General features: G+C 40.2%; 1 protein-coding gene and 1 pseudogene across 1 annotated transcript; both read right to left on the reverse strand.

The window, feature by feature from the left end:
• Positions 1–355: 355 nt before the first annotated feature.
• Positions 356–2,040, reverse strand: LOC121570416 (annotated as a pseudogene).
• A 348-nt stretch (positions 2,041–2,388) lies between these two features.
• LOC123491205 (interferon-induced very large GTPase 1-like) lies at positions 2,389–10,636 on the reverse strand. The gene is made up of 3 exons (XM_045221233.1): positions 9,834–10,636; positions 4,947–4,990; positions 2,389–3,666 (listed from the first exon to the last, which is right to left on the reverse strand). Exons 1-3 carry the CDS (start codon positions 10,174–10,176, stop codon positions 2,389–2,391), a joined length of 1,665 nt encoding a protein of 554 aa, XP_045077168.1. The 5' UTR covers positions 10,177–10,636.
• Between the last annotated feature and the right edge of the window lie 4,942 nt (positions 10,637–15,578).

Consider the following 15,578-nt stretch of genomic DNA (forward strand, 5'->3'; position numbering starts at 1 on the left):
TTGGTCTTGGCCATGGTGGAGAGTTTGGAATCTGATTGATTGATTGCTTCTGTGGACAGGTGTCTTTTATACAGGTAACAAGATGAGATTAGGAGCACTCCCTTTAAGAGTGTGCTCCTAATCTCAGCTCGTTACCTGTATAAAAGACACCTGGAAGCCAGAAATCTTTCTGATTGAGAGGGGGTCAAATACTTATTTCCCTCATTAAATGCAAATCAATTTATAACATTTTTGACATGCATTTTTCTGGATTTCTTTGTTGTTATTCTGTCTCTCACTGTTCAAATAAATCTACCATTAAAATGATAGACTGATCATTTCTTTGTCAGTGGGCAAACGTACAAAATCAGCAGGGGATCAAATACTTTTTTCCCTCACTGTAGTTCGAATAACTCCCCAAGGTACAAATCTGTCGGTATATTCCGCAACTTTTCCGATCATGAACAAGAGACAATTCATTACCGATCTCTCCAAGGATACAAGTCACATCATCCGATATGTTTATGTCCTTAATGGAAGGTGTATCTTCTGTCAACTCACCAACCCACACTCCCCAAAGAGTATTGAATTCATGCTCAAGTTCTTTTTCATCCTTTGCCTTGTCCTTCAGTTTTGAGGCAAGTTCTTTGCTCTTTTGGAAGAGCTTGTTTTCATACTGTGTCTTCTTGTCATCCAGCTTTTTGCATGCATCCCTCTGCTGAATAACCTCCTCTAACTTTCTTTTTGCTCCCTTCACAAGTTCATCGTGAAGCTCACAAATTTTAGTTTGAAATCTCCCTCGCCACTGAATCAACATTTTTTTATCTCTGTCTTCATCAAACTACTTCTCCATTGATTTGTCCACTTCTTCACAAGTCTTTTTCATTTCTTCAACAAGGTAATGTCTCTCAACCTTGTGAAGTTTTCCATTTTCGATTCGGTTTTGTAGTTGATTTTCAATGGTTAGCATGGCACTCCTGAGAGCCCAGATCCATTTTCCATACTGAATCTCAAGCTTTCTGTAAACTGCAATTTCAAGTGTGTTTTTGAAGCTGAACACAAAGTTTTCATTCAGCAGTGCATTCCAAAGGTATTGGATACTGCTTTTGAACTGTGATAGTGTCATGCCAGAAGACTTTGATGTTTTAGAGAGGATCGTTTTCTTTAGCTCCTGGACATTCTCACTGTAGCATGGGTTTGGAGGGGCCATGGGTGGGCTGCCCTCCCACAGCTGGGAAAAGTATTTCACATCTCTTTGTATGTCAAATGCAATGACATCGCTGAAACACTCTGCATTACTGTCCTCTTCTTTGGCAGCTAACTGGGTCATCTCGTCTAGTTTGTCCTGTAAGCGCCTCTTTCCCTCCATGTTTTTCTCTCCAGCCGTGATGTCGCCAACATTCTGGTAACTTTCTTCATCCTCATGAAGGCCTGAACAGCTATCTGAATGATGTCCTGCATCTCAGCAGGATTCTCTCCAAATATGTTGATCAAAGTCATGTTTCCAAGGCCAATGACAAAAGTTGCAAGTTCATTGTCATGGTGCACTGTTGCCTTTCCTGCCAACTCTAAAGCTCGAAGTCCCTCAGTGTCAACAACGAGAACGTAGTCAAACCTAAAATAATCTTTCATGTCCTCGGTCACTTTCACCAGCTGCATGAAAGCCCCTCTGGTACACCTTCCAGCACTTACTGCGAATTGCAGTCCAAACATTGCAATCAGCATTGTAGATTTCCCAGTGCTCTGGATTCCCAAAATGGACAAAACAAAGACTCTCTGATCTCCTAGTTTCTTGATAACTTCATCTAAAACCCCATTAATCCACGTCAGTGGCACATGAGCTGCATCACCATCCATTAGTTCCATTGGGTGTCCCGATATCATAAGTTCTGCCGCGAGCTCTGGAAGGTTAAACATGGTCACCTCACTTTCTCCTTTGCTTTCCCTGGCTAGAGATGCACGGGCTTCATAGATCTGTCCCATTTCCCTAAGGATGTGCTCAAATCCAAAGGTTGCTGCTTGCAGCTTTTCTGATATTTCTTCCAGCTCCATTTGTCTCATTTTCAGTTGCTCTGATTTATCATGCTTCTTTTTCAAAGCCAGGACCTCTGACCACTTTTCATCATATTTGTGATGAAGGTCTGAGAGCTCATCCGACGACAGGTCATCCAGTAGTATCCCTACCCACTTGAGGAAATATTATTTTTCTTTTTCTCCCAGAGATTGTAGATTTGTGATGAACATCTGCATGAGTTCTGTAAAGGCAACTTGTTGTTGATGGTGTCGAATTTGCATCATTTCACGTTGTATTTTACTTCTTTCCATCTCTAGGTTCCTTTGATGACGATAAAGGTCTTTATTTTTTTGACACCAGTCATGCCACAGCCTTCCTTGACATGGAAGAAATGTTTATTTGATCTTGGACAGTTCCATTTCCTGAAGCAGATCCTTTATCTGCAGAGCATTAGTCTTCCCTACTTGACAATCTTCATCATCCTCATCTACCCTAACCCCTGAGTCCTCTGCCATGTCCTCAAGTTTGAAGGAGCGACATGGTCTTGACAAATTATTTATAATGATCCCTTTTAGTTCCTCGGACACATCTGACTGATTTCTGTCTCTCAAACCCATTTTGTACTTTCCCGTTTTTTTTTCAGTTGCAACAGAATCCTCTTCAGTGAGCAGACATATCAGAGGTTTAGAAGACTTGAACAGCTCCTGCACGATTGCCATACTTTTGTCGCCTTTTCCAAGACTTGGTATAAGGATAACATTGACTGAGGCTTTTTCAATCAGTATGTCACGCTGAATTTCATTCGCTATGGCGTCACCATGGAGATTACAGAATGCAACACAGTCAGTGAAAATATCATTGGGCTTCCCAACAGGACAATACCATGCAATCTCTACCACCCCATCCATTCGGAGGCAGGTTTTACTGCTTCCTGGACAGTGTCTGTGGAAGAATGTGCTGTGATGTTGGTTGATCAAGTTGTTCATCAGCTGAGATTTTGATGAGGACACAGAACCAAGCCTAAAGAACGACACCATTCGTGTTTCTGCCTTGTAAATAGGCATACTTTGGCTGGTGACCATATTAGAGCCATTAGTGGACTTCCAGGTTTTTCTGATTTGTCGAAATGTCCACAAAGGGCATTCAATCTCTTTGGTGAAGGGATTTGGCACAAGCAAAGGCAAGGCATACTGACACAAGGACAGCTTTGTGACCATGAACTGCCGAAGGAAACTGTCTGAACAGTGAAACACTGCCATCTGGACGTCCATTGGGTGAACATGCGTGTTCCTCTTTATATCACCAGAGACTGTGTTCTTGTTGAAAAGGGCATCAAAGGCACTTTCTTCTGTTTCTGCATTATCACTTCTGTTGTCATTTGTGTCATGCATCTCACTATTCTCCTCTCTTACAGGAATGTACCTGGCTCTGTAGTCCAGCATCAACAACCTTTGTAGGAAAGTATGAGCTAGTTTGTTCTCTGTTTGGGGTTCATGTTGATGTTGAGCAGAAGAGCCAATGTTCAGGAAGTCTTCAGTTGTCAACTTATCTTGATATTTATCTTTAAGGTGAAGTCTACACATGAGCTCTTCTACTTTTGCTAGTTGTATATTTTCCGGGATGTTATTTTCATTTAAACTCCCGTCGATTTCCTCAAGTCTCATTTCTTCTCCCTTTAACGTTAACCAAACACATTTTAATAGCTTAGTAAGTCAAAACATCTGCCATACTATGAACAGACATACTTAAGAGGGACACAGAGTGATATTTAGGAGATACAGTCTCTAGTGAAATTTTACACCCCCCTTGCACAGTCTTCCCTTTTTGCAGCCTTAAAATTAAATAAAAATTGAAAAAAGGGATTAAATTAGATTTTTTTCCTACCGATCTACACAATCTACTCCACATTTTTAAAGTGAACGAAAAATTATATGAATTATCAATTTATTACAAATAAGAAAACGAAGATGTCTTGATTGTGTATGTCTTCACACCCCAGAGTAATAATTGGTGGAAGCACTTTTGGCAGCCATTACAAATCTTTACCTGGGCTTTGGTCCTTTCATTTTTCTTTCGATCCTGACAAACACCCCAGTCCCTGCCGGTGACAAGCATACCCATAACATAAAGCTGCCACCACAATAGTTGAAAATACAGGAGGGTTTCACTCTGTGTTGTATTGGACTTGACCCAAGCCTGTAGATTTTAATCTAGGCTAAAAAGTTATTTAATTTTCTGTATTATCTTGCAGGATTACTTAACGGCTTTGTTGCAAACAATGGATGATTTGGAGTGAAAAAAATAAAAAAAGGATTCCTTCTTTTCACTTTGTCATACAGGCCAGTAATGTGGAGTGAATGCAATGTTGTTCATCCTATGTATGTCCTGTGGTAGCATCATTTTATGGTTATGGTTGTCACCGGCACGGACTGGGGAGAATTTAATTTTTCAGCGAGACAATTACACACATTTTAATGCCAAAGACACCAGAATGGCTTTCCAATAGGTGTTGAGTGTTCCTGAATGGTCCAGTCTCAGTCCTGACATAGATATGCTTGAAATCAGACATAAGATTTGAATATTGCTATCAATGATTCCCAACCAAAATAATATTGACAAAAACAATGGATATATGTTGTGCAAAGTTGGTAGAATCTTATTCAAAATTATTCACAGCTGCCAAAGATGCTTCCACCATGTGTGAAGACATACGCAATCAAGATACCTTGGTTTTTCATTTTTTATTAATTTGGAAAATGTTCTATAATATTTCTTTCACTTTGAAAATGTGGAGTAGGTTCTGTACATGAGTAGGAAAAAAATCGAATTTAATGAATGTTTTGATAGAATTTTAAGGCAGCAAAATGTGAAGACTGTGCAAGGGGTGTGTAGAATTTCACAAGGCACTGTATGTGAGCTTAACAGAGGTTGTGTGAGGTTATTTCAAATGTACCTTTTCTTTGTTTGCAACAGCATCTTCAGGCAAGTTACCTGGAACTGTAAGTAAGAAGGACAGGAAAAAGTAAAGTGTATATTAGACATACAGTATGATAAGCAGAAGTGTTCTCCTAATGTCTCAATCTTTGTGGCATTGATCCCTTTTTTACAGGACAAGTTACCATTGTTAACCAAGCTTTTCCCCCTATCTTCACATGTGAATCCGTTTACACACTTATCCCACTGTTGTCAATACCAAGTCTCGTAAATCCCAGAAAAAAAATGTGGGAATATTCCTTATTTAAGTTCATATACAGTGGGGAGAACAAGTATTTGATACACTGCCGATTTTGCAGGTTTTCCTACTTACAAAGCATGTAGAGGTCTGTCATTTTTATCATAGGTACACTTCAACTGTGAGAGACGGAATCTAAAACAAAAATCCAAAAATCACATTGTATGATTTTTAAGTAATTAATTTGCATTTTATTGCATGACATAAGTATTTGATCACCAACCAACCAGTAAGAATTCCGGCTCTCACAGACCTGTTAGTTTTTATTTAAGAAGCCCTCCTGTTCTCCACTCATTACCTGTATTAACTGCACCTGTTTGAACTCGTTACCTGTATAAAAAACACCTGTCCACACACTCAATCAAACAGACTCCAACCTCTCCACAATGGCCAAGACCAGAGAGCTGTGTAAGGACATCAAGGATAAAATTGTAGACCTGCACAAGGCTGGGATGGGTTACAGGACAATAGGCAAGCAGCTTGGTGAGAAGGCAACAACTGTTGGCGCAATTATTAGAAAATGGAAGAAGTTCAAGATGACGGTCAATCACCCTCGGTCTGGGGCTCCATGCAAGATCTCACCTCGTGGGCCATCAATGATCATGAGGAAGGTGAGGGATCAGCCCAGAACTACACGGCAGGACCTGGTCAAAGACCTGAAGAGAGCTGGGACCACAGTCTCAAAGAAAACCATTAGTAACACACTACGCCGTCATGGATTAAAATCCTGCAGCGCACGCAAGGTCCCCCTGCTCAAGCCAGCGCATGTCCAGGCCCATCTGAAGTTTGCCAATGACCATCTGGATGATCCAGAGGAGGAATGGGAGAAGGTCATGTGGTCTGATGAGACAAAAATAGAGCTTTTTGGTCTAAACTCCACTCGCCGTGTTTGGAGGAAGAAGAAGGATGAGTACAACCCCAAGAACACCATCCCAACCGTGAAGCATGGAGGTGGAAACATCATTCTTTGGGGATGCTTTTCTGCAAAGGGGACAGGACGACTGCACCGTATTGAGGGGAGAATGGATGGGGCCATGTATCGCGAGATCTTGGCCAACAACCTCCTTCCCTCCGTAAGAGCATTGAAGATGGGTCGTGGCTGGGTCTTCCAGCATGACAATGACCCAAAACACACAGCCAGGGCAACTAAGAAGGCTCTGTAAGAAGCATCTCAAGGTCCTGGAGTGGCCTAGCCAGTCTCCAGACCTGAACCCAATAGAAAATCTTTGGAGGGAGCTGAAAGTCTGTATTGCCCAGCGACAGCCCCGAAACCTGAAGGTCTGTATGGAGGAGTGGGCCAAAATCCCTGCTGCAGTGTGTGCAAACCTGGTCAAGACCTACAGGAAACATATGATCTCTGTAATTGCAAACAAAGGTTTCTGTACCAAATATTAAGTTCTGCTTTTCTGATGTATCAAATACTTATGTCATGCAATAACATTTTAATTAATTATTTAAAAATCATACAATGTGATTTTCTGGATTCCGTCTCTCACAGTTGAAGTGTACCTATGATAAAAATTACAGACCTCTACATGCTTTGTAAGTAGGAAAACCTGCAAAATCGGCAGTGTATCAAATACTTATTCTCCCCACTGTAGGTTAAATGGAATAGTAACTGCAATATTGACACTGACAGTAGGCCTATAACCTTTCACATGTAGTGTAATATAATATTAACTACTGCAGAATTATGCATTTATTGCAGTAAAATCATACAACAAATGTTAATTTTCTTGGGAACAGGAGTGGAGAAATATTATTTATTTATTTCAGCATCTTTTAAGAAAATGCAAATGCACGTGTAATGTGTTATCTGTGACTCTGTTATGCAAGCAGACAGTATTTCAACCACATAAAATATGCACCCAAGACCAACTGAAGTCTTATCTGAAATGGGTTTCATCCTTTTCTCAGCTTTTCATTTCCTTAAAACCGGTCAAACTGATGACATATGGACATTTTGCACAGGACCTATCTTGCCACTGTTTTGGAGTTATTGCGTTTTCTCCCCGGTCCCTAAATGAAACTGACAACTTTACTGGTGTTAACTACATAGATTACCAATGCATTCATTCTCCTGATGTAAGACATTATTCTGGTGAGCACTACTTTATTTAGTCTTATGGGCCAACAAGTTATGACAGAAGAGAAGCTGCATTTGTCTAAATAGTTGACAAACAAATGGCCTACCAAATGTCAGAAATTATAAGCAGAAACTTGTCTGAATTAGGGGTGAAAGTAGCCAGCAGGCTATACGGTCCAGTGTGAGTATCAGCAAACTAAATTATTATGGAATTATTATGGTGGATCAAACCTACTTTTTGAAGCGATTTGTTTGACAATCAGATGAAAACATAACACAACACCCATGATATGTGAAACTGAGCCTGTACAGACCGCGAAAAACAAGATGTTTACATGCCACAGTATCCTGTCTAAGATCAGCATATCCCAGGAATCTTATCCAGGTTTCTCATAACCGGTATACAAGCTTTTTGGGTTATTGTAAACGGGATATGATGTTTATATGCCTCAGCTCAAAAACAGAATACTTAAGTATCCCAAATAATAATGGGATATTGGTGTGCACTAAAAACTGCTATGGTGAAAGCATTTCTGAAGAAAAGTAATCTAGATTCTTCAGCTCTTAGCAATATTTTGGCCAATCTCCAACCTTCCATTCATAAGCAAAATTCTTGAGAAATTGGTCTTCAAACACCTAAATGATTTTGTAGGTGCCAACTGTATTTCTGAAAAATTCCAATGTGGTTTCCATGCCCACCACAGCACAAAGACAGCCTTAGTTAAAGTGGTAAATTATCTTAGAGCCAACACAGATTCCAAACAGCTCTCTGTCCTTGTACTCTTAGATTTAAGTGCTGCATTCGACACTGTTGACCATGATGTCCTTCTGGACAGACTGGAGAGGTGGGTTGGGCTCTCCAGTCCTGTTCTAAATGGGTTCAGGACCTATTTAACCGGCCAATAGTTTTTTTGTGACCCTTGGAGAACATAACTCAGAGAAAATAGATATCACATGTGGCGTTCCACAAGGTTCGATTTTGGGTCCGGTACTGCTGAGTTTATATATGTTACCCCTTGGCAGCATTATCAGAAAGCACAGCATTGATTTTCACTGCTACACAGATAAAACATACTTTACATTTCTGTGTCACCAGAGGAATTTAGCTCCACGGATAAATTATTAGACTGTATTAGTGATTTAAATACTTGGATGGCTCACAACTTCCTCCAGCTAAATCAAGACAAGACCGAGGGAGTTATTGTTGGAGCCAAAGCACAGAGAGAGAATCTAGCTGCACATTTAAATTCACGGGCAATAAAGATAAAACACCAGGTAAAATCCCTAGGTGTTATTTTAGATTCTGAACCCTGAGGAACATTGCCAAGGTGTGGACGTTTCTCTCTCAGGCTGATACAGAGAGACTCATCCATGCTTTTATTACAAGCAGGCTTGACTACTGTAATGCTCTCCTGTCTGGTCTACCCTAGAAAGCCATTGGTCAACTGCAAAACATACTAGTATGCTGCACGGGTACTGACCAAGACCAGACGGAGAGCACACATTACACCGGTTTTAAGGTCTCTGCACTAGCTGCCTGTGAGTTTTATAATACATTTTTAGATTCTTCTATTGGTTTTTAAATCAATCCACGATTGTGCACCCCAATACATGTCAGACATGCTTTTAAGTTATGTACCCAGTAGGTCCCTCAGGTCCTCTGGTAATGGCCTTTTAACTATCCCAGAGCCTTGGACCAAGAGGCATGTAGAGGCAGCCTTTAGTTATTAAGCCTCCAGCCTCTGGAATAGTCTGCCAGAGAACCTAAGGGGGGCTGAAACTGTGGACATATTTAAAAGAGAGTGTAAAACACATATTTTTATCTTTGCTTTTCCTCAGGGTGCTTTTTAATTGTTCAGTTTGTGTCATTCTTTAGTTTTTATCTTATGTTCGTTGTGTAGTTAATATTTCATCTTTTATTTTCATTGTAATTTATTAGTTTTTTCCTGTAAAGCACATTGCGTTGCATTCCATGTCTGAAATGTGCTGTATAAATGAAGCTTGATTTGATTTGATTTGCATGCAAACACGGTCAATGACAATCGCTGAATGTCATTACACTTTTTGGTGCTTTGTAACAGATGTCTCTTTCCATTCATCAAATGGTGCGAGTGCACAGTGCACTGTTTGGATCTGGAATTCTTTTGGAGTGGATGAACATGTGCAGGTAGCCTACTTTTTGAAGTTATTTGTTTGACAATAAGATGAAAACATCATGACTGGTTGTGTTCATGCCAAATGAAAAGGTAATGAAAAATGTTTTACCCTTAAATGACATGCCTTTACTATTAGGCCCATAAAAAGCAGGCCCACGCAAGCGCGTGCACACATATGAGGTCTATTGAAAAAAATAGATTTCACGTTATAATTCGAACTCTGCCTATCTTAATATGCGCGATATAGACCGAAAAACAGTTTTGGGGTATCGTCGACGATCGGGGTAAGTGTGTGTAGAGGGAAACACATGTCAAGATGGGGAAAATCCTCCTATGGCTTCTGCATCAAATGGATTGAGGACATACCTGATAAAGTTTTCTCCTCGCTTTGTGATCGGTCACCCCAATCTGTTTCCAGTTGCCGTTTCCTGATCTCTTCATCATACATTTCTCCTGTGTAGCAGCACGGATCATTTGTAGACACCATGAGGTCTATCTGTTCAAGTACTGTTGAAATCTCGGTTGGATCATTCATACTCCTTTTGCAAGTGAGATACCTATTTCCACACATTTCAATGAGATTCATCAGATCATTGTTCTCCTTTAGATCACCCAATCCAAAGTCTTGCACATTCTTGTGGGTAAAGACGATTATTGTAACGGCAAGGGCTCTCTCTCCAAGCATTCTTTCCAGCCACCCCACTCCCATTTTGAATTAATCAATATGCTGACCCAATGGTAGAAGTAAGAGGACAGCATTGATACCCTGCTTATGCACAAGTGGACCTATGTGATTCTCCTGGGTAAGTTCAGAACTCTGCAAGCCCAGCATGTTGATGACAGAGATGCAACGACCGAACAAATCATACATCCTGGGTGCTATCTGTGAAAGTTCTGCTGCTGGTAGATCATCTTGATCAAGAAGGAGATTTCCAGATTCAATCTCCATTGAATCAGCGCCACCAATCAATGCAATTGTCAGAACAGGTGTCACTGAAAAATAATTATAAGAACAATTAAATGTACATACTGTTAAGTTAGTAGCTGTAAATCTCTTACAATACTATGACATTATGGTTGACTAAAACAATCCCACCTGTCTTATTTCTATTTGTATGTTGCTCTGGATAAGAGCATCTGCTAAATGAATAAAATGTAAATGTCTTACCACTTTAGAAGACGTTGTGATTTCTTTATTTTCTTCATCAGTCTTGGTTGTCTTGTTATCCTGTTGGTCGCTGTGTTGACTCTCAATGTCTGTGATGCCTCTGTAGAAATAGTTGCAGTGGATGTATCATTATCATGGGAGTATCAAAATACATATCTGGATTACATCATTTGAGTACAAACATTTATACAAGTATTTTGTTGTAGTTACTGTGTAAATTAAAAGGTAGTGATCAGATGACATTTACTTCAGACCCAAGGTTTGGAAAAAATGGGTACGCACTTGTCATGCAAATTCTGCATAGGTCTGCACAAATATTAATATCATATTGAAAGGATGAGTAAGTTATTTCAGAAGCTAGCAGATTCATTAACTACCAACAGCTGCAAATCCCAATTAAACGACAATGTTTTTAAGTTTACTTTCCATGCTTTGTCTAACAACACTATCATGAATCTAGCAAAGAGGTTTTGTGGATCAGAGTGCAGTACTTATTTAGTTTCATAGCAAAAATGTTTGCTAGCAAGTTTCTCATACTGTCTTAAGCTGGGGCCTGCCAGGGCAAATCCAGGAGGGTTGCCTAGCAACACGTTCCTCGGAGGGAGGCAACGGGTGTGTTTGAGCAGTAAGGGCTAACGAAGCCGACTGTAGACGAAAGTCGGCGAGTAAAGTCGAAGGGAGGTGCATCTGCGACAGCCGAAAGTCGGACTCTGTAGTGGCTCAGATCAACATGGCAGTGTCAACATAACTGCTATTGTTTATAAAAAATGTCTTTGTACATTTTGAAAATAAAACGTTTCTATACCCCCATATCACACACTCCCAAACTTTAAATGTGCGTACAATTAATAGGTTAGAAACAGGCCTCAAATATAACTTTTATTTGTATCCGCTGTAGCTTTAGAATCGCGGAAAAGTTGGTTCCTGTTTTAGGGTCACGTTTGTGTGGGTCAACCAAAAACACAGTAATGATTGGTTGACAAATAATGCCTTCCACAATGCAGGTGATGGCTGCATGGTGCAGTTGGTGAGAAGTAACTGCAGTGACTTGAAGGCGACTTCATAAAAAACTGCATGACCTTTGATCACATGGTTTTTGTAAAGTTCATGCAGTCGACATGTAGACGCAAGTCAGAAAATGTTTATCCCAATAATGCAACACACTTTAAAAGGCGGTGACCAACAATGGTCACTGACATGACAAAATTGATCTGCTCGAACGTGCCCAACAGCTGCATCACTTGACAAATTCCCATGATTCAATGCTAGGTTCGGACCAAACAGCTACACTCTAAACATCATTAGGTGTTCAACAAGGGTTCTTCTAAGGTCCTCAAAGTTCTTCAAAGAACCTTAGGATTCTTGGCACTGAAAATGGCACCCAAAAGGTTCTTCCAAGAATCCCATAGGAGTTGGGGTTCATCAGGGAACCTCCTTAGTTGGTGGGGGTTCTTGCAGAAACCTAACTGCCCAACTGAAACATTTTGATTTAAATTTGAAAGGACAGCAGGTGCAGGCACTTAACTTAAATATTTTAAGAGCTCTTCAATTTAAGGTAAGGTTTGTTCCTTGTATGATCTAAATTGATATTGTTTTATGATGATACCATCTATCTTTTCATATTTGTGCAGATCTTTCTAAAACAGAAAATGGACACAATTCAATGGAAATCAATCAACAAAGAGGTAAGAATATGTAGGCTATAAGAATATGTTGAAGGCTAGCTGTATTGGGCGCAGATGACTGAACTGATACACAGACAAGGAGGCATACAAAGGTATGTCAATTGGTATTGGTATGTTATGCAGATCACATGTACCATCCTCCTCCCTTACCTCTTCAATGAAAATCCCATAGGCCTCTACATTATGGACAAGATATGTGTATGAAAACCATTATCAAAACAATTTTTTGTCATTAACATTTACCACAAAAACCAAGGTATGAATACTGTCGTGTGCTTGTTTTGTAAAAAATCTGTATAATTACTATTTTTGGGATTCACAGACTTTACCCTCCCTACACCTCTATTGAATATAACAGGAAACCTGTTCGTTCACCATGCACTGCAAAATCATTTTGGCTATGGATACGGAGAACATCAACACACCAGAGAAAGTAATCAGACCCCTTCCCTTCCTCCACATTTTGTTACATTACAGCCTCTAAAATTGATTAAATAACAGCAATCAGGGGAGAAGGGCCTTGGTCAGGGAGGTGACCAAGAACCCGATGGTCACTCTGACAGAGCTCCAGAGTTCCTCTGTGGCGATGGGAGAACCTTCCAGAAGGACAACCATCTCTGCAGCACCATTTCTGCAGACCTTTATGGTAGACTGGCCAGATGGAAGCCACTCCTCAGTAAAAGGCACATGACAGCCCTCTTGGAGTTTGCCAGAAGGCACCTAAAGGACTCTCAGACCATGAGAAACAAGATTCTTTGGTCTAATGAAACGAAGACTGAACTCTTTGGCCTGAAAACCAAGCGTCACGTCTGGAAGAAACCTGACACCATCCCTACGGTGAAGCATGGTGCTGGCAGCATCATGCTGTGGGGATGTTTTTCAGCGGCAGGGACTGGGAGACTAGTCAGGATCGAGGGAAAGATGAACGGAGCAAAGTACAGAGAGATCCTTGATGAAAACCTGCTCCAGAGCGCTCAGGACCTCAGACTGGGGCGAAGGTTCAACTTCCAACAGGACCACGACCCTAAGCACACAGCCAAGACAATGCAGGAGTGGCTTCGGGACAAGTCTCTGAATGTCCTTGAGTGGCCCAGCCAGAGCCCGGACTTGAAACCCGATCTAACATCTCTGGAGAGACCTGAAAATAGCTGCGCAGCAATGCTCCCCATTCAATCTGACAGAGCTTGAGAGGATCTGCAGAGAAGAATGGGAGAAACTCCTCAAATACAGGTGTGCCAAGCTTGTAGCATCATACCCAAGAAGACTCGAGGCTGTAATTGCTGCCAAAGGTGCTTCAACAAAGTACTTAGGAAAGGGTCTGAATACTTATGTAAATGTCTTATTTACGTTTTTTATTTATTTTTATAAATCTTCAAAAATTTATGAAAACCTGTTTTTGCTTTGTCATTATGGGGTATTGTGTGTAGATTGAAGAGGGCAAAAAACATTTAACCCATTTTAGAATAAGGCTGTAACATAACAAAATGTGGAAAAAGTCAAGGGGTCTGAATAGCTTCTGAATGCACTGTAACCATTGGACTTGGGGCTCTGTTTGCCTCATATTTTGATTTTTGTATTCTGCTTTGCCACTAAAATCATAATAAACACTGACAACTAAAATAGTGTGTTATTGTTGTTATTGTTATGTGTATTGTTATTAATAATAATAGGGGGGGTGGGGGTAGTAAAAATGTTTACCCCAAAAGGTTCTTCAAAAGTTTTTGGAAATGGGGATCTTTAAAGAACCCTTTTAAAAGGTTATTTGAAGAATTTATAGGGGTTCCCCCACAGTTTCAATTTTAAGAACCCCTAAAGGATACTCCAGGAACCTTTTATTTTTAGAGTGCACTCCACAAAGCAAGTCCTGCAGGCTCTAGTTTGATCTTATCTTGATTATTGTCCAGTCATATGGTCGATTGCTGCAAAGAAAGAGCTAGTTAAACTGCAGCTGGCCCAGAACAGAGCGGCACATCTTGCTCTTCATTGTAATCAGAGGGCTAATATTAATACTATGCATGCCAGTCTCTCTTGGCTAAGAGTTGAGGAAAGACTGACTGCGGTCACTTCTTGTTTTTATAAGAAACATTAATGTGTTGGAAATTACAAATTGTTTGCTTTGTCAACTTACACACAGCACTGACACACACCCTGATCCCACCAGACATGCCACCAGTGGTCTTTTCAAAGTCCCCAGGTCCAGAACAAATTCAAGGAAACGTACAGTATTATACAGAGCCATGATTGCATGGAACTCCTTTCCATCTTATATAGTGCAAGTGAACAGCAAACCTGGTTTCAACAAATTAATAAAGCACCTCAAGGCACAACGCCTCTCCTCCATGTGACCTACTTGTTGTTTGTATGTATTGCATGTATGTGTAACTGATAGATGCACACACACTACATTTTTATGTTCTTAAATGTATATCAATTGAAAAGGCTTTTGTCTGTAATGTCTTTTTCGTTATATGTCGGACCCCAGTAAGACTAGCTGTCGCCATTGGCGTCGGCTAATGGGGATCCTAATAAATCAAATGAACTGTTTTTCAGACATTGTGAAATTCAGATAGAACTAATCTGTATAACCTTGTGAAGGGTGGTGTGATTTAGAAACATCCTTCCATTGCAAATCTTTTCAGTTTATTTTATTTAAAGAGTGACTGAATCAACAAACAAACTTATCTGGTTTAAAATGGCCTATGTGGCATCGATATGAGTCAGAAACATTTATTCTAGTGTCAAAATTGACTACAAAGTGTAAATAGGATAATTTTGGACATAAAGTCAGTCTTGTCCAAAACTGAGATTTTCGAGATTATTAGGAAAAAAGTGTATGTCACGGAATGAAGGGTACATAACCGTTTTCCTTGGGTTGGGTTTTGTTTCAATCCTGCCCACAGCTGGCAGCACCCAAGTAATCAACAATTCGGAGTGCAGCTGCACGCGACCCAATCTAATGCCCAGCACACGAACCATGGTAAATTTGGTTTGACTTCGGATATCCCTACGGGGCTAGTTAAGGACCATCAGTAAATTACACAACGTACATGGGACAATATACAAATATTTCAGTAGCTCCATATTTCAATGACATAAACACCTCAAACCAACTATAAATTGTAGAAATTCATATACAAAAATGTAAAGCATTTAATGAAAACTAAAAGGTGTGTAACATGAAAGTATTGTCCCATTTACATTGTGTAATATATTGACAGCTATTTGCCGAAAGTAGTTGGCTAGCTTGCTAGCTAGCCT

This window comes from Coregonus clupeaformis, chromosome 7, assembly GCF_020615455.1.
Source record: "Coregonus clupeaformis isolate EN_2021a chromosome 7, ASM2061545v1, whole genome shotgun sequence".
In the NCBI taxonomy this organism is placed as follows: Eukaryota; Metazoa; Chordata; class Actinopteri; order Salmoniformes; family Salmonidae; genus Coregonus; species Coregonus clupeaformis.

Excerpts from the sequence above, each read along its gene's own strand:
- LOC123491205 (XM_045221233.1), bottom strand. The coding sequence starts at position 10,176 with ATGGGAGTGGGGTGGCTGGAAAGAATGCTTGGAGAGAGAGCCCTTGCC. Across the intron at positions 4,991-9,833 it reads CGAGGAGAAAACTTTATCAG|TTCCAGGTAACTTGCCTGAA; the intron begins GTATGTCCTCAA and ends TCTTACTTACAG. Across the intron at positions 3,667-4,946 it reads CTGTTGCAAACAAAGAAAAG|GGAGAAGAAATGAGACTTGA; the intron begins GTACATTTGAAA and ends TTAACGTTAAAG.